We start from the raw sequence: 18,702 nt of genomic DNA, 5'->3' as shown, positions 1-18,702 counted from the left end.
TCCAAAGCAAACTGCAGTTCCCAGGATTCTTTAGCAGTCATGTGGTTGAACCGTCTCCTTGGGCTTCAAAGGTAAGGCGTTGGCTCGGCTCCTCCTCCTTTCTCGCCCCACAGCAAACGAGTTGAGGCCTTCCGATGTAGGCCTCATGCGCTTCCCGCAGAACTACTTCTCCCATGATGCCCTGAGCAGAAGAGCCTCTCGCGAGAGCTGAGCCGCGAAACCCGGCCGCCATCGCGAGATTCCCCTCCCACGCTTCTCGGGCAAACGGGACGGCGCCCCATTTCCGGCCTCTGCGCCCGGCGGGAACTCGCTCTCCCATGATGCCGCGCGGCGGTCCCTTTCCGCCAATCTCCTTTCAGAGTCCGGGCGGGGTAAGGAGGGAGAAAGAGGAAGTAGGTCCGTGAGGAGAAGCAGGGAAGCGGAAGTACGTGTATTTGTGGAGGGCGAAAAGGGGCGGGGCTTGGGGGAAAGAGAGCGAGCGGGCCTTTCCGGTTCCTTCATCCGGGTCCTTTCTGCTCTATTAAAATAAAAAATAATCTATATATACACCTATATGTATATATAACAGGCGACGGGGAGAAGGGGGAGGAAAAAGGGAAAAGAAAAGACGAGGCCTCGCCCCTCCGCCGTGTGACGTCATCGCGTGAGGTCACCGGGCCCGGCGATGATGCGTCGGTGACGCGGGCCTCGCGTCCGCCACGGCCGGGGACCGTCACGGTGTTGCTATGGCAACACCGCCTGCTGGGTCAGGGGGTCACCGCGCGGCCTGGTGAGCGGGGCGGGGGGGCAGGGAGAGGGCCGGGGGGGCCGCCCTGGCGGTGGGGCGGGGGCGAGGGAAGGGCGGGCCGAGGGGCGCCGGGGGGGGGCAAGGCGCAGCCCCCAAGAGGGAGGCCTCGCGGGGGGGGGGCGCCTGAGGTGGGCGGGGGGGGCGCAGGGGAAGCCCCTCCACAGGAGGAGGGAGGGGGGCCCTCCCCGCGTAGCTGGGTAAAACCCGGATCTGGACCCTTCACCCCCCTCCCCCCTCAGCCACCCCCTCAGAGGGTCCTGCTGGAGGGGGGTCTCAAAAGCCCCTCCCTCCATCTTTCCTCTCTTTCTGCCCCCCCCCCGGGAGTGCTGCCCTCCCTCCTCCCCATGGGACCCCTATAGGGCGGTGTGGGCTCCCCTCTGCGTCCGCGGGCACTGAATGCGTTTCTCCCTCCCTCCCCCCTTCCCAGTTCCTCCCGAATTCCTGAAGTTTCCTCTGCACAAAAGGCTGGCTCCGGAGCAGATCGCCCGTTTCCCTAGCCAGGGTCGGTGGGTGGGCCCTGGGGCACCTTTGGGTGGTGCCACCTTCCCGCCTTATTCGTTCATTTTGAGCCAACGTTGCCCCGGGGCTTCAGGGTTTCGATTGAGGCTTCCCAGCCTTCCTCCTGGGCCTTGAGAGGGCAGGGCTGGCTTGGGGGCCTTCCAAACTTGTGGAAATGATGGATGCAGTGGGTAAGAGGGAGACGGGCGACCTTTTTTTATCTCAATGGGAAAGCCTGGAAATGCCTGTAATTCAAAAAGGGCCTCTCTCAGTAGGCATTCATATTCACCTGAACTTTGGCAGCTTTGTACCTGTAAAATGGGAGTTATTAGGTGCCCATTTGCTCTTTTTCCATAGATGGACATAGCCTCTGGTTGCCCCTGGAGTCAGGGCAGTAGTGGCAGAATTATAGGACAATCCTTTGCATGTCTGCTGTGAATGAAGTTTAATCAAATTAAGTGGGAATTTCTCCTGGGTAAGTGTGTTAGCTGTTGAGTGTGAAACCCCCCCAACCTATTATTTCAAGATGCAGGGTCCCAAGTTGGTGGGATGTAGCTTCTAGAGAACTGGAAATTTCAGAGGTTGATGTTCAGCACAATCCTGTGCTCGTTTACTTGGAGGTAAATTCCATGGTGTCCAGCAAATGAACCTTCCTCGCTAAAGTATGTGCAGCATTGCAGCCTTAAATGGCCAACTCTTTTGACTCTTTTGATTTGCCAACCCCAAATCAGAGCCAAGTTGAAAAATAGTTTAAAATTGACTTGTCTAGTCGCCTTTGAAATGTGATGTGATGTGTTCAGAACATGAGTGTTTCTTCCAACCTGGCTAGGCTGGTGCTGGAAAAAAGAAGCAGGTAGTTGTCAGAGTGGGAAAAAAGCAAAGATTTCTCTCTAGCCCTTGAGCCTTGGCAGAAAGTTGGAAAACGTGCGGATGGCAGAGGTCAAAAAGATTTTTGCAGCCTCTGGGGACAAGAGAGGGAATTGCTGTTGTATTTCTGGGTCCGCTGCTAAAAATGGCTTGTTTTCTGCTCTGTGGGTTGTGCTGGGAAGGCTGCAGTGGGGCTGGCTGGCGGGTGGGGCTTTGGGGCTGCGTTGGAGGAGCTTAGGCTGTCAGGAGTGGAGCTTTGTTCACTGTCGGGCCAGTTCTCCAGTTTCCTGGATCCTTAACTGGCTTCTGGATTTTCCTTGAGTGCTTCTGGCCGTGGTTTGGGTTTCCCATCTTGACAGCAAAGTGTGGCAGGAAGCGATTAACCTCAGCTTGATAAGGTTAACTGCTGCACAACTTTCGATTCCTTAAACATTTTGTACTAAGAAGGGATTTGTCTTTCTAGTCCCCTCATTAATCAGTTCAGATTTCAAAGCTTTTGTCTGAAAGAGAGCACCTTTCCCAAGTGGAAGAAACCTTATGTGAAAGATTTTGTAATTTGCTTATGGGCAAAAACTGTCTTGGCCAGACGCATTCCTCTGGCTGTGGGAATGGGTCTGTGCCCTTGAATGGACATGGCAGAAGAACTGTGGAATGGCCGCAACAGCAGATCCTGCTTCCACCTGTCTTCCAGAGAAGGCAGTTTTGGAATGGGAACCTCCAGAGACTGTAAGGAGCAGCCTGAGAAAGAATGATGGGACAGGCTGGACAGCTGCTCCCTCCTCATTCTGTCTGCCAGGCTGGACCAAGAGAGAGTGGGCACCTGGGGTGGCATTGCTGGAGGCAATTCCGTCCTTTTCCCACCCCCCGCAGACCATCTTTTGTGCTGATTCCTGGCCCTTGGAACAAGGCATCCCCTCTCCCTTGGTCAGAGTGTTTCACCGTGTCCTTCACATTCTTCTTCAAGAATTCACATTCTTCTTCAATTTCCTTTGCCAAAGCTCTTCCATTTAACGTGTGTCCACTTTCTCTGCTGTGACCCCATCTTGTTGAGCGACTCGGGAGGTGTTTAGTACAGTTGCCGTTCAGTGGGCAGGCTATTAAGTTTCAGTTTTGAAACCCAGCTTCACCACTGTGGAAGGTGGTGGACTTTCCTTCTTTGTTTGAGGTTTTTAAACAGAGTTTGGATGGCCATCTGCCAGGGATTTTTAGCTGTGATTCTGGTATTGTAGGAAGTTGGACTATGTGACCCTTTGGATCCTCTGCAATTCTATGATGCTGTGATTCCCCGCTCAGCTCCAACATTTGCTTTCCTACCTTTGACTTTGCCTAAGCCACCATATGAATGACAAGTAACTTTCCTAAGGGCCAGGGACTTCTGCAGGAACCTCTTTGAAGAAAAAAGAACCTCGACATTCAGGATGCTGTCCAAGATTCCAAGGCTGTGTTTTCTGGGTCAGATTCCTCAGTGCCCAGAGATCAGAAGACGGCTGAGGCTATAGGGAAAGATGTGTCTGCAGAGGCTCAGGGAAAGAAGTCTTGCTGTGTCAGGAAGCCCCCAAGTGGGAAACGAAAGCAAGGACTCTCTTGTGGGCTAGTGCTTCACAGCCAAAGGTATTCTGTGGCATCCATGAGACTGCAGAAAGCCACCATTTCTAGTAGCCATTCAGTAGCCTTCAAGGATTTGTCTAATACTCTTTATAGTGGCCACCACTGTATTGAATTGTGCATCGCCCAAAGAAGTCCTTTCCGTTTCCTGTCTTAAATCCCTTGCCCGTAAATTTCATTGAATTATCCTGTTATTTATTACACATATTATGCCTCTTAAGGTTACAAATCCTTTTCAAGGTGTACAAGTAAAATAAAAACCACACAGTGTGGTTGCTATGAAGCAGTGGCAAAGCATTTTAAAAAAAAACCTCATCATTGGTGGCAGAATTCTCTCTGCAGCATTTGGGAGCAGAGGGTGTTACTTTGGCCCGCCTGCCTCTGCCCTCTATCATTGCCTGAGGTAATGGGGGAGGGGTTGAGATTCCCTCCCTCCACGTTCTTATAGAATCATAAATTTGTAGGCATGGAAGCAACCCAAAGGGTCATCCAGTCCAACTTGCTGCAATGCATAATTTTTTTACCATGCATAATTTTATAACCGTCCACCATATCCCTTCTTACTATTTTTTTAAATAGTGGACGGTCACCCCATATCAAAAGAACAAATAGTGTACAGCCAGGAAACTCATCAGGAAGAGGCTTCTGCTTGTTTGGGTTGTGGTTTCCTTCACCTTTTCTTTGTTTTTTGATACGGAGTGACCCAGACTCCTTAGCATACGAAATGTAGCAGCTATAGCATCATCTATATTTCTGGGCAGGAACCGTAGAATTGCAGAGTTTGAAGGGACCCCCAGGGGCCATCTAGTCCCTGACTCTGCTACCGTAGTCCTCAACCTTTTCTTTGGCACCTGCTGCTGCTTCCTTTCATGTTCTCTATGGTCTTGCAGTTCACATCTCTCTCTTCCCACCTCCCCAAGTGGTGTCTGTGTGTCTGCAAACAGAGAGGAGACCTGGCAGCCTGTCTGTGCTTTTGTGTCCCCTGCAAGCATTTCCAAGTGAAAAGGTACCTTTTATTAGGCCAGCTTGTCTCCCAGAGGCTGCAAATGAGCTTATGAAATGTATATTCTTTCTTGAGTTTCTGTGTTCGGTATGCAGCAATGAACATAAGAAGAATCTGCTAGTGACCAGTGGCCCATCTAGACCAGCTGCTGTTCTCACGGCCGCCGGCCAGAGCCCTAACGGTTGAATCTAGTGCTTCCAAAACAGCAAAAAAAAAAAAAAACAAGCCGTTAGCTTTGCACAGAGACTCAGAGAAATTGAACAAAGCTAGATGATTTGCAGGGGGCTTGGGTTACACTGGGCCTCAGCACCCTGTTTGCTTAACCTCTTCTCCTCCCGGTTGATGCAGGGCCTTTCGGAAAGAGCAGCAAAAATAAGCCGCCAGAAGGATGGTCAGACTCGCAAGACGAATCCCGTTTGCCTTCCAGTTGCCGAGGAGAAACATGATCTCCCCTCCCTGGATTACTGTCCTAGGAAATGCCTGCAAAGGGGGCTGCCCAGGTAGGGTGAGGGCAGGGGAAGTCTGAGCCGTGGGTTGGAGCTCTATGGGGCAGCTGCTTCTTGCCTTCCGAACCCTTGCTTGGGGAAGGCTCCCCAGACCCTGTGCCCTGCTTTAGGAAAGCTTTTGAGGTTTGATGTATTACTGTATTTTAATATTTGGTTGGAAGCCGCCCAGAGTGGCTGGGGGAGCCCAGCCAGATGGGTGGGGTATAAATAATAAATCATTATTTATTATTATACTTGAATGCAGAAAGCCCCAGGTTCAGTCCTTGAAAGCATCTCCTGTCATTCCTGGCCATTGGCCATAAACATCCTGTCCTCACTGTGGCCACCTAGACGCCTCAGTGGGAGACCAGGGAGCAGAGCATGAGCACCAGAGCCCTCTGGATGCATTGTTGCCTTCAGCGTGTGAGGCGGGGCATAGCCACCCTGGCCATGCTGGTGGGGCTGATGGGAGTTGTAGTCCAGCCACATCCGGGGAGCCTCTCGCTGCCCATCCCTGCTTGTCTGAGGCTGTGGCTTTGGTATAAGGCGGCTCCTGCCACTCCCGGGTTGGGCTTCTTGGTCCGGAGGCGGCTTCCTCAAAGCATGGCAAGCGTTGACCAGTCCATCTTGTCGCAGCAGGTGACGTCTGAGCCTGCCCTGGTCTGCGTCTCCCCGGAGGAGGTCCCGGAGAATCCGCAAGGAGTCGGTGGGTGTGGTGATGGAGAACTACGAGCTGGTCACTTCCCTGGGTAAGACGCCGCTGGTTTTGTTTGGGGGGGCAGTTGCTTGCCAAATGCTTTGTTGTCTTGCCTGTTGGGAGCCTCAGAAAGGCTCGGCTCCTCGTTCACGTTGGCTCTGCTCAAGAGGGGCGAGCTCCCCTCATCGCTCCTGTATAAGGCGATGCAGAACGAGGCAGAGAAACTACCGTGCAACTGCAGATAGCTAATATGGTACCTCGGAAGTCGAATGGAATCCTTTCTGGAACTCTGTTTGACTTCTAAAACATTTGGAAACCGTGGTGCAGCTTCTGATTAGCTGCAGGAAGCTCCTGCAGCCAATTGGAAGCCGTGTAAGCTGTGTCAGACATTTGAGCTCCAGAGAACGTTCGCAAACCGGAAAATTCACTTCTGGGGTTGCGGTGTTCAGGAGCCAAAATGTTTGAGTCACAAGGCATTTGGGATCCAAGGTACGGCTGTATTATGAGGGCCAGAGGGTCTGTCAGCCTCTTTCCTGCCAATTGTTAGGTCTCTACTCCAGGCAGCAGAGGCCTCCCAGGTGAAGAGCCAGCACAGCTCCCACCTAGCTTGTGATGTTGGAGCCCAGCTCTGAGGTTTCAAGAGCATGCTTGGTGGCGGCTGGCCGAGTCTGCTTTGGGGCAGGAGTCTCTTGAGGTTGCTTAACACAAGACGAGCCTGCTGGATCCGGCCAGAGGCCCATCCAGCCCAGAATCCTGATGGCCCCACCATGGGAAAAACCCACAAGCAGAATCTGAACACAACAGCTGCTCTCCCCCGTCCTTTGGCTTCTGGCAACTGGGATTCAGAAGCATCGCTGCCTCTGACTGTGGAGGCAGAGCAGAGCCACCATGGCTAATAGCCATTAATAGTCCTTTCCTCCATCAGCTTGCCATCCATTTGCCTCTGTGTGTAGATGTGATTCTGTGGTAGATATTTTCCCCGGAAAGAAACCCTCTACCTTTAAGATCCTGTCCTGGGGTGTGGTGGGGTACAGAGGGGCCGCCTCTCCAACGCATCTGCATTCAAGGAGTGCTCCTTTCTCTGTGCCAGGTGTGGAAACCTGAGTCAGCCTTTTAAAAGCCACCGCAATGGAGCGTAATGGTGTTCCTCCTTCTCCAGGCTACCCGGTTCTCAAACCTGATCTCCTGTCTCGGATCGAGCGTGCTGGAGAGCAGTGTGTTGGAGATCAGCTGGACTCTAGCAGAGGGATTCCAACAGATCCCTGCCCAGGTAAGCCACGAAGCAGAGTGGGAGCACTGGATCACCTTCATCAGTTTTGTTGAATTAACCAAACTAAATTTGGTTTGGAATATTTGTGCAATTAATTGTTAACTGTTTCTGATTTTATTGCGTTGTCATATTCCTTAGTGGGTCGTATTCAGAACTCCTGTTCTGAATAATTCTTAAGAGTAGGGTTGGGGGCTCTGGGGTTGAGTGTGTGGAATTAAGGGGGCTGAAACAGAGATAAAAGCCACAGAGGCCACGACCAGAGTTTCTGGAGGCCCTTGGCAGACAATGCCTGTGGTAGCTTTTGGCTTTGGTCACTCTGCAGGTGTGGCCCCTTCATCTTCTTCCAAGTCTTCCTGTTGGCCAAGAAGGCAAGTGCAGGTTTTTCACAGACAGAGCGCAGCAAAACTAACCACTTCTTCCCTGTGCCAGGCTACCGGTTCTTCAAACCCGAGAGCTTATCCTGGATTGAACGGTGGGAAGAGCTTGGCGTCTCGGATCGCCAGAAGCTGGAGGAAGGCAAGCTGTGCACAGGCTCCTGCCAAGGTGAGGAGCCATCCAGCAGAGGGTGTTGCCTATTGGTTGACTCCAGCAGCAGTTTTGGTTGCCAGGCCAATGGGGAGGGAGCCTGTGGCCCTTCCGATGACACTGGACTTCAAGTCCCATAATCCCTGGCCAGGGACTCTGCTGGTGAAGGGGACTGAAGGGAGTTGTGAGCCTGACGATATTTGGGAGAGCCACTTCTGTTCTAAAATAATAAATAATGAGGCACCCATTTATTTACCATTCTCTGCAGCCACAGCAGGTGCTGTGATTTGCCAGCCATTTGAGGCTGCACTCCATTGTCTCTTGAGACAGGTGGATAAGAACAACCCATTTATTCTTTTAAAAAAATGGTTTGCCCCCCTCCCTGCCCTGAATGTACAGGCTGGATGTTGTCTGGATTGTTGCCTGCATAAAAATACGGCATGTTGTGGACCTTTTCACTCCCCCAGCAGCCTTGACCCAAACAGTCATGGCATACCTCCTTATTCTTCTTATTTAGTTGGTTTCTTATTGTTTACATATATTTATAACATAGCAAGTATAGCAACAGAGGCCAGATAAAAGCAGAAAGGAATATCTAGAAATAAACATATAGGAGCCAAGTTCCATACCAAAATAAAAATAATAATTAATTAATACCACCAGGTTCCAAGTAGTACAAGTGGTCTTACATTATCCTGCACCTTATTACTTCAGTATATTGTAAAAACAGCCCATTAATTGATAAATACATTGCCTTGTCGTCTGCCCTGTCTGGTTTTCACCATATATGTAATCTTAACCATGCCTACCATATCCCAGATGCTTTATACATTCTTTCATAAACTTAGGAGTGGCCTTTGATTCTTTTTCCTGGAGAATTGGTGCACAAAACGAAGCTCCTCCGTTCTTCTGCAAAGGCCTCCTTGTGCTGTGTTCCTCTCGCCCCTTCTCATGCTTCCTTTCCACCTCTTTTTCTCCCTTTCTCTCTCCCCACCCCCTTCAGGAGCAGCCGGCCGCGGCAAGGCCATCAAGGAGGAGGAAGGTGGCCAGAAGGGCTTTGTGGCCAGCTTGGAGCGCTACCAGCTCTTCCCCGACAGCTCCCGAGCGGGCCTTTTCCTGGCGCCCAACGCCGCCCAGCTGCGGGCGCAGCAGCCTCGTGTCAAGAAGGAGGAAGCGGCCTCGTGTGAGCCGGGCCTTTGTGGCCCCGGGCGCCCCTCTCAGGGCCTGGGCTCGGGCCCCTTCGCCTGCGTGGTTTGTGGGAAGTGCTTCCGCCAGAAGCAGGGCCTCATCACGCATGGGCGCATCCACACGGGCGAGAAGCCCTACCCCTGCCTGGAGTGCGGCAAGCGCTTCCGCCAGCGGCCCAACCTGCTGACACACCAGCGGGTGCACACGGGCGAGCGGCCCTTCCCCTGCCTGCGCTGCGGCAAGCGCTTCAGCCAGAAGGCCAACCTGGCGGCCCACCAGCGCACCCACGCCGTCCAGGAGGGGCTGATCGCCCCGGAGCCCAAGACGCCCGTGCCGCGGGGCAGCCGCCAGACGGAGAAGCCTTTCCCCTGCAACGTCTGCGGGAAGAGCTTCAGCCAGCGGCCCAACCTCATCACCCACCAGCGGATCCACACGGGCGAGAAGCCTTTCGCCTGCACCGAGTGCGGGAAGCGCTTCAACCAGCGCGCCAACCTCATCACCCACCGCCGCATCCACTCGGGCGAGAGGCCCTTCCCCTGCGCCACCTGCGGCCGCCGCTTCAGCCAGAAGGGCAACCTTGCCGCCCACCAGCGCACCCACTCCCAGCAGAGGCCCCACGCCTGCTCCTGCTGCCCCAAGCGCTTCAAGGGAGAGTCGGCCCTGCGAGCGCACCAGAGGACCCACAGGCAGGTCCTGGGAGCTGACCCCCTGGCCGGAGCCCTCTTGGCGGTGGCTCCCGGCCTCCAGCAGCAGGCCCCACTCCCCGGGGACCCCACTTCAGCCGCACAGAGGGCCACGCCGGCCCCCCGCCAGGATCTGCCCGGGGACCCCACTCCAGGCGTCCATCGGGCTGCCCCCTCTGGGCAGCAGGCGCAGCAGCAGCAGCAGCCACAGCAACAGCAGCAGCCCCAGCAGCAGCAGCAACAGCACGGAGCCCCTCATGGGCCACAGTCTCTTCCCGCGGACCCTCCACCCGGTCCCCACGCAGCAGCGGGCCCCGCTGGACACCTCCAGGGTGTGGCCCCCGGCTCGGAGCAAGGGCCGAAGCTGAGTGCCCCGCCGGCCGTGATGGACCCCCACGCCGAGATGCTCCACTGCCAGCGCCGGCTGAGCCTGCCGGCGCTGCCCACCTCCAGCGCCCATTCCGTGGTGCCCATGGGGCAACCGCAGCCCATCACCACCAAGCCCAAGAGCCTGGTGGGACCGCGGCTGGATGCCCCCAGCGAAATGCTCCACTGCCTCTGCCACGCCAGCAGGGCCTCCCTGGTCATTCCTCACCCGCCGCACCTGGGGCAGCTCCAGGCGGGCGCCAGGGACGCGCCTGGGCGCGCCTGGCTGGGCATCCCGTGCCCGGCCCGCACCCTGCAGCTCCAGCAGGGGGCCCAGGGCCACCCCGCCGCCCCCAATCCGAGACTCTGCTCCATCCCGGATTCCCTGCGATAGTTTCCTCCTCCCCAAAGACGGGCGCTGTGCAAGCACAGATTGGTGGGGGCTGGGCTTGGCCCTCCCCACATAGGACCTTCCACACATAAACAACCCTCGGCGGTGGGGCAAGGCGGTGGGGCTCATGCATGTATTGTGGACAGGAGAGCCCTCAGCCTGCACCGACCCCCCCAAATCTTGAGACACGTGCAAAAACCCCCTCTTTGCTCCTGCATCTCCTGGCACAGAAAAAGATCAATCTTTCTTGCAGCGCCACCAGACTTCTCCCCCTGGAAGCTTGAGCCCGCGGGGGTGTCATTGTGCCAAGTGTATTTTCTTCGTCCCTACAATCCCCCCCCCCGCCATGTACCACACCCTCCTCCCTCCACCCCAGGAACCAGCGGAACTCTGCTCAACCGCCTCGTGCAGCGCAGATGCGGCGGAAATCTGCCTCCCCCAGGGGAAGCGAACGGGGCCCTGCGAGCAGGCAGCGTCTCCAGACTTGCAGGCAGCAACGATATAGGGCCTTCCTTTGAAAAGAGGACTCTGGAGAGGACCTGCTTTCTTCCCCTCCTTCCACATGCCTGCTGTCGCCTAGCAAATTCCACCTGGGATCTCTTGCCTTCGGGGTCCAGAGTGGCGGGTGCAGGAGAGGACAACGTCCTACGTGTGAAACTGGGAGATGCCTTAGCCGCCGTGCGAGGCCAGCCAGAGTTGACCAGCACAAAAGAACCACAGGAACAGCCGCTGCTGGACTCTGCAGGCAACGGTCTACCTGGGGATCTCGCTTCCTACCAGACCCCGGGCTCATTTCTCTCGTTTGCCCTGTGCAACCGAGGACACCGAATGCAGGAGATTCGGGTTACGAGGAACATTATGTCTGCTGCAGGAGCAACATGGATGTTTGGATTTTCCGGGGGTGGGGAGGGGGCGAACTTGTGCCAAGAACCCTTGCCCATCATCTCCACGCTCCCTTGCTTCCTCGCGGGCAGAGCAGACTCTTGATGCCTCTCCTGTCCGGTGGCACTCTGCATGCTTTGCCTTTTCACAGAAAAGCGGGGGGGGGGGGGGGTTTGAAGGAGGGAAGAAGCCCCTCCCCTCCAAAGACTGACAGAGGGGGGAGGAGGACTTCAGCATGCTTCAGAAGCGGCGCGTTGCTATGGAGCAGTCTGGATCCTGGGCGCAAGCAGCAAAGTCCACTCTGCGAGGAGAGCTGGGCTTCCTTCGTCTTCAGCCTGCGGAGGGGGGGGCGGTGCTGGTGGGAAGCAACTGGTGGCCTAGAAGCGTCCAAAGCTGCCTTCCCCAGGCCCTGGTGCCCTCCGGGTGCTTTGGAGCACAAATCCCGTAGCTGGTGGGGGGAGTTGTGCTCCAAAACACCCCGAGGGCACCAGGCTGGGACCAAGGCCGGTCTGTAGCGTAGGCGTGGATGAGGTATGGAAGCGTTGACCAAAGAGGAGGAGGAGGGGAGGGATGTCCAGAGGTCCCTCTTCTCGGGAAGGGCTGGGTTGTGGGGCAGGAGAAGCAGCCGAAGCACTTTACATGTGACCCCCGTTAGGCCCCCTTGACCTCGGTTCTGCCTTCTGCCGCGTGGCTTGCCCCTCTGGCTTCCCCACTCTGTGTTGACTGGCCTGATGGGCTAGAGGGCTCTCTGCATTGGCTCAGTGGGCAGCCGTGTTGGTTTTTGGGTGTGCCAACGGGCTGCCTGTTCCTCCCCTGCTTTGCAGAGCAGGCCCCCAAACCTCCCCTAGGGATGCCACCCCTCAGAAAAAGGACCCCGGGCAATGAGAGGGGGAATCTGTGCCTTAAGCTCTCAGATCCTCGGCCCACTTTGTCAACCAGTCCTGGTTGGAGGGTGGCGTCGTGGTGGGGAGGGTGTTGACTGCACATAAAACCGGGCTGGGTGCTTTAGAAGCCGTGGGCAGGGCACACTTGGGGGGGGGGCAGAGGAGAGAGTTGTGGGATACAAGAGGCATGAGAGCCCCAAAGGAGTCCAGGCTCCCACAGCAGGGAGAAGAAGGTGTGGAAACTGTGTGCCCCAGACAACGCTGGCTCTGTTTCCTTGAGGGGCTGCAGGCTGTCGGGTCGTCTTGGCTAGACTGTGCCCAGTTGAGGCCCCGCAGGTGCTCTTGGATTCCCAGCTCCCGCCAGGCACAGCAGGCAGAGGCTGGTTGAGATGCTGAGTTGCCCAAAGGAAGAGAATCTGTGTGTGTGTCTGGGGGGGGGGGGAGCCCAGGTGGTGGGGTGGGGCAAAGACCCCTCCCCATGCCAGAAAAGTGCAAAATGCCCAAGGAAAAAGCGGGTGGAAAGAGAAGCATGAGAAAGCAAGGATACATGCAACACAGCTGATAAAGTGATTGGATCCTCTAAGGTGTCTGTATCTTGCCATCCCTCTGGCTATCAGCTGTTTTTGTGTGTGGCTTTGGGGGGGGGGGCAGTGCAAAGGGTTTACGTACTTATGGGTGCAAACAAAGGGGAAGCTCCCTGTGGCTGCAATGCAAAGGCGGGAGACCCTGTGGCTGATGCTTCTCGTCCTGTTACATGTTGCCCCCAACCCAGAGCAAGGCTGCAGAGTTCATGTTTGGTCCTTTAATGTTTGGGAATGGTTTGTTCCCACCTTTCAAGGACCCGCTCTGATGCCTCTGGGGGTGTGGGAAGTACCTGGGGTGCCAAGATGCAAGGGTCTTCTGCAGTTGGGAGGGATTCAGCCCTTGCCCCGACCTCTGCACTGTGCAGCTTCCTGGCTCTGAGTAAAAGTCACCGCTTCCTCAGGAGGCTGGAGAAAAACCTGGGTCAGCTCTGGCCACAGGAACGTCAAATGCCCCACCTCCCTGCCAGGCTCCCTTCTCCAGGCTGGGCATTCGTTCCAGGCTAAGGCCTGACTCCTAAACCACCTGAGCTGCTATGGAGGGATCCTGTCTGGAGAAGGTAGCTGTCCACTCTGCAAAGGGGCCCTTCTTGCACAGGGTTTTAGAGAAGCCCTTGGTGGCAATCCTGGGTCCAGGGCACCCCTGGGGAAAAGAGATGCTCTCCTTGTGCCTGGTGGATCTTTTGGGGCTGGTGACTTAAATGCAATGTGTGTGTTTTCTGGGAGGAGGCGTTGGGCGCCAACCCCTTTGGGGAGGAGGGAGCAAAAGAACAATTGGGGTTGTGGGCAGCCAAGAAAGCTCTTTTCGGTCCTTGTGTTTGTGTCCGGTTCTTTGGACTTCACCTTCATGTTCTGTGCTGTAGGGAGTGTTCTGGGGGGGGGGACACGTTGGCGCAGACGTGCTTGCTTGGCATTTCCCCAGTTGCATGCTGAAACCCAGGCGGGTTGTTCTGGCCAGGGTGGGTGGGCGTGAGAGGGGGCGGTGGCAGGGGGAGGCAGGAGCAGAGGGAGCTGGCTGCCGGCCTCTGGGGACAGGCCAGTGGTGTGCTGTCTATTCAGTCCAAGGATGCGGAAGGTGGGCTGCCTAGCCCCCTGCATCAGTGTGTCAGTGCATCTCTGGCCCATTTAGAACCAGACAAGAAGGTACTTGGTTGTGACAGAGGCACCCTCCCCACTTCAAGTAGCGCTGGCATCCCTGGACCCTGGCATGGGCCGCTTAAGAACTTGCCCTCCTTTCGTCTCCCTTCGGAGCCACTGGTGGCTACCGAAGCCGCAGGCGGGGTGTCGGATAGGCTGGACTCTTGTGTGCCCCACTGAAATTCTGTTGCATTTGGGGGAGGGGCCTGTGTGTGCGTCTTGTTTTACGGGGAGCCGTTCCCTCCCTGCCCTTCCTTGCCATGCATTTTTGCTTACCCCAGCTTGCTTGAGCCGCCTCTTGACGCTCTCTGTCCTGCAGACAAAACTTCCTGAAGTGCACTTGCCCTCTTGCTCATAGCCCAGATTAGGTAGGCAAAGGGGTGTTGGTGGGTCTTTCCTCGAGGCCTGGTTGCTTGGACCTTGATGAGGAGTTTCTGGCTCCTTCTAACTTTACATTTCTCCCCTCGTCATCGGCGATACCCAGTCTATTGTGTTTGTTGGAGGGGGGTTGTTAGTTTCTCGATTGATGCAAAGCTTATCAAGAAGGCTTCTGTTGCAGGCTCTGGGTCACTGGCATCCCACCCCCCTTGGTTCCTTGTGACCCATAGTAGCTTAAGAGTTTCTTTTGCAGCTGCAGAGATACCCGGACTCACTGGGATTCCTGCTGCAGCCGCCAGCGGGCTCTTAGCCCTCTTTCAACCTGGTTTTGCTTATAAGGAGCTTCACCAACTAGGCAGCAGCCTTGGAGTGACCTCAGCATCACACGTCTTGCTGTCCCGTGGCGACGTCTTGGCTCCTTTCCGTTGAACAGCTGCCTCCCTAGTTGCTGTCCCACCCCCATCCTGGATGGCTGTGTCACAGGCAGAAAACGCAACAGGCAAAGCTTATCGCATGCTGCTCAAGGCTGCAGCTGCCAAACGTTGGCCTGTCACGGGCCTGCTAATTGAGGAGTGAAGGGCAGGCGATGGGGTCTGGCTTGTGCCATTCCCTGGTTGCTCCTTACGGTCCGACCGCAGGTTCCTCCCCAAGGCAGAATATCTGAGGATATGCAAAAGACACAAACACAAACCCCACACCAATACTTCAGCGAGAGTAACTGGAAGAGAAGGAGGAATGTTGGTTGGGTTGAAGTGGTCCTCACTTCTTCCTGCCCTGCAGTTTAACAGACAGGATGAACTGAGCAATGGCTGGGCGTGTGGGATCCCTGGAAGAAAGAGTGTGAGACGGCCAGATGGTTCTGAGCGCCCCCTGCTCCAAGTCCAGCCGTGCTTCAGTTAGAACCTCCCTTTTTGGATCTGCCTCTATCATACATTTTAAACTAGCTCAGAACCTGTTTAACTGCCATTGCACCCCAGTAGGAGAATCTCTGGGGTCCCAGTTCGGCTAGTTGTGGCAAAGACTCATTGAAAGCGATGGGACTTTCATCCTTCACAAAAACTAGGTGACTTGCGCCCCCCCCCCCCAGTTAAGGTAAAACATGTGTAAAGAAAATGCAGTTTATATTTCAATGACATTAATATCTCATAAATGCAGTAATATAAATCCTTGATGGACCAAGCTATCTTTTGACAAAATCAAAATTCCTCATTGGCTGCCTTACTGAAAACCTAGCATTGCACTGTGATAGAGCTTGTGATTTCTGATTTGCAGTTGCTTAAAGGAGGAGAGCAAACTTGCATCGGTGTTCAAAACGTGTCCCACATGCACGTTGGGAAGTGTCCCAGTGGAGGCCTTTGACATTTTAAGCTTTCTCAGGTGGAGGATACTGGAAATACTTGACTCGGGAAAGTTGATTTGTTGGGCATGTGTGCTAGCAAACCAGAACTCCTTTGCATGTTGGAGCAAAGTGTTTTGTGTTCTCCTTTATGTAGTTGCAAATCATAAATCAAAGCCTATTGAACTGCGATCCTAGGTTTTTTAACAAAGCCATCACATCAATGAAGGTGTTATCAAAACATTTGGCCCTTTAAGGATTTCCAGCAGCAGGTCTCTTTGTGATAATTTCCCCCCACTGAAATAAAAATATATATATTTTCTCTGTGTGTTATTTTAACTCAGTTTCCCCAGCCCCAGTTCAGTGGGGCTTAAATCATGGCCAACTTGAGTTTGATCTGGACTGTTGCTTCTATGAAGACGAGGCTTCCTAAAATATAAACCTCTACAAAACCTCAGTTCTCCAGGTTTCCTGTGTGCAGGACCTCCCAGTGGCTTAAACCGGTTTTGAACAGGCTTAATTTGTGCATCGCCAATGTAAGCTCCTTGTAGCTTCTGTGCTTGTCTGTCGTTTTGTTCTGTGGCTTGGAGGGGCGACTAGGCAGAGGCAGAAAAGGCCAGAGAGGATGGGAATCTTTGGGGAGCAGCATGGGCCCAGCCGAGCTGGGGGAGAACCGCTTCCAGCCCTCCTCTGTGCTCTGGAGCGTGAAGCCAAAGCCTCGTGCCTGACACCCCCTTGCCCTGGACATTTGCAGTTTGGGCACTGCAGGTGTCCATGGCAGGTGAACCCACAAAAATTAAGTAGGACCGAAGAACACCATTGCCTTGCAGAATCAGAACCGGGTCTCAGCACTCTTGTCTCCAGTAGAGGGGCCAGCCAGCCAGGCTCCTGGGCGCGATGGCAATGGCCCTTCTCTGTTGTCCGCTGCGTGTCTCCCCCCCCCCCACCGGCCAAGGGGGGCCATCCTATATCACCTCTGCACATGGAGGGTTCACTTAGCCTGTCCTGACCCGCCATTAACTTGCCTCCTCCTCCTTTCGATAAAGGACATTACATCCGCAGCCATCGTGGCATCCCACAGAAGCGCGGCAAAACCTACGAGCGAATAGCCCTGTTGTGTGCTGAAAATACTTTTTGTTTGTCCCGGACCCGCTGCCTACCGCTTGCATTGGACTTGCTTGACCCATCCGGATTTCAGCTGGACATTTGGGGCCAGGAGATCCCTGAACCCCCCCAATATAAATCATGACTCCCTCTGTAGCCTGGAGGAGGAAGGTTTCTATCTGGCAGTGTTGGGGTCCTCCAAGTTCTGGCCCAGGCAGGCAGCCGGCCGATGGAATGAGGTTGCAGTTGGATGGGGGGCAGCCAGCCTGGAGAGGGAGACGGGGGGGGGGGGGAACAAGCCAACAATAGTTGGCTGGAAACATTTCTGTGACATTGCCAGAAAGCCCCCTCCCTTGCCCCCCCTTCCCCCTGCCTCCTCCATAAGTTGCCTCCTTTTACGACATGTTGATAACTTCATCCCCATTAACCCAGACGGGCCCCTTAGGGCTATTCCAGATGTATTATTATAATAATTATTATTATGTTTTATTATTATTTTCTGAGCTATGTTTGTTTGCAATAAAGGCTTTCTTACAGTTGCTGGAGTGAGCGTCCTGCTTGTGTGCGAGACACTGGCATGGTCTTGTGGGTAGAAGATGTACAGCCCTAGAATCGTGGGGTTGGAAGGAAACCTGGGGGGTCATGTAGTCCAAGCCCCTGCAATGCAGGAATCGCAGCTCAAGAGTCCCTGAAGATGGAACTGTGTCCCGAAGGACCAGGTGTGCAGCCTGGGAGTCATTTTGGACTCACAGCTGTCCATGGAGCTGCAGGTCAGTTCTGTGTCCAGGGCAGCTGTTTACCAGCTCTATCTGGTACGCAGGATGAGACGCTCCCTGCCTGTGGAATGTCTTGCCAGAGTGGTGCATGCTCTAGTTATCTCCCGCTTGGACTACTGCAATGTGCTCTATGTGGGGCTACCTTTGAAGGTGACCTGGAAACTACAACTAATCCAGAAAGCGGCAGCTAGACTGGGGACTGGGAGCGGCCACTGAGACCACATAACACCAGTCCTAAAAGATCTTCATTGGCTCCCAGTACGTTTCCAAGCACAATTCAAAGTGTTGGTGTTGACCTTTAAAGCCCTAAACAGCCTTGGTCCTGTACACCTGAAGGAGTGTCTCCACCCCCATCGTTCAGCCTGGACACTGAGGTCCAGCGCCGAGGGCCTTTTGGCGATTCCCTCCCTGTGAGAAGTGAAGCTACAGGGAACCAGGCAGAGGGCCTTCTCGGTAGTGGCGCCCACCCTGTGGAACGCCCTACCATCAGATGTCAAGGAAATAAAAACTATCTGACTTTTAAAAGACATCTGAAGGCAGCCCTCTGCTTTTAATATTTGATGTTTTACTGTGCTTTTAATATTTTGTTGGGAGCCATGCAGAGTGGCTGGGGAAACCTAGCCAGATGGGTAGGGTATAAGTAATAAATTATTATATTATTATCATCCAACCTCTTATTTTAAAAACACCTAACGAAGGAGAGTCCACCACCTTCCGAGGGGGTCCTTTCCACTGTCAAACAGCTCGGGATGTCAGAAAGCTTCCTAAGGTTCAGTCAGAATTCCCTTTCCTCAAATCCATCGATTTGGGTTTTCCTGCCTGGAGCAGCAGAAAAAAATCTTATTTGCTATTTGGTGTAACATAAAAAGAAGATGCCACTGATTTTTAGGCTAGGGTGGCCCGTTCTCCAAGAGCTTTGAGGAACACCAAGGTTCAACCTCCCTCAAAGTATGGCAGTGCCTGGGTAACCTGCATGCCTCAAATGCTCTGATAGGAGACGAGGGTCTCCCAGGAAATATTTTACTGCATTCACACCCCACCTTTTTCTCTAAGGAGCTCCAAGTGGTGTACGTGGTTCTCCACCTGCTCCTTGAATCCCTTTAACAACAAACCTTGCAAGGTAAGTTAGGCTGGGATTCGGTGAACAGCCTGAGTCCACATTCTGCGACCTTCATCCCCAACTGGGGATTTGAACCATGATCTCTCCCTGGTCCTAGCCTGGCCCTCGAACCACTAGGCAACATTGCCTCTCTCCTGGA

At 54.4% G+C, this 18,702-nt stretch overlaps 4 protein-coding genes across 11 annotated transcripts in view; all 4 read left to right on the top strand.

The window, feature by feature from the left end:
- LOC310827680 (uncharacterized protein) overlaps positions 1-18,702 on the top strand; it is a 919,426-nt gene that overhangs the window by 398,873 nt on the left and 501,851 nt on the right. The gene's annotated exons all lie outside the window — the stretch shown is intronic.
- Positions 1-18,702, top strand: part of LOC310827821 (erythroblast NAD(P)(+)--arginine ADP-ribosyltransferase-like) — an 840,324-nt gene that overhangs the window by 481,033 nt on the left and 340,589 nt on the right. The gene's annotated exons all lie outside the window — the stretch shown is intronic.
- Positions 1-18,702, top strand: part of LOC310827789 (uncharacterized protein) — a 232,250-nt gene that overhangs the window by 209,143 nt on the left and 4,405 nt on the right. The window lies entirely within an intron of this gene.
- LOC310827740 (uncharacterized protein) lies at positions 307-17,206 on the top strand. 8 transcript variants are annotated; one of them, XR_014556486.1, is made up of 7 exons: positions 453-769; positions 5,109-5,260; positions 5,882-5,994; positions 7,102-7,212; positions 7,642-7,755; positions 8,741-14,622; positions 14,937-17,206. XR_014556486.1 is itself a non-coding variant. In XM_083704130.1 (6 exons), exons 3-6 carry the CDS (start codon positions 5,964-5,966, stop codon positions 10,366-10,368), a joined length of 1,884 nt encoding a protein of 627 aa, XP_083560256.1. In that variant the 5' UTR covers positions 307-424; positions 5,109-5,260; positions 5,882-5,963; the 3' UTR covers positions 10,369-17,206. The 8 variants fall into 8 exon arrangements, 7 of the variants coding, with proteins under 7 accessions (XP_083560256.1, XP_083560257.1, XP_083560252.1 ...); XM_083704130.1 differs by lacking the exon at positions 453-769 and adding an exon at positions 307-424 and having other exon boundaries at positions 8,741-17,206; XM_083704131.1 differs by having other exon boundaries at positions 5,885-5,994; positions 8,741-17,206.

The sequence above is a fragment of the Podarcis gaigeae genome (assembly GCF_964106915.1).
Source record: "Podarcis gaigeae genome assembly, chromosome: 12".
In the NCBI taxonomy this organism is placed as follows: Eukaryota; Metazoa; Chordata; class Lepidosauria; order Squamata; family Lacertidae; genus Podarcis; species Podarcis gaigeae.
The sequence above is the reverse complement of the archived record's forward strand: the minus strand, read 5'-3'. Positions and strand labels throughout refer to the sequence as shown.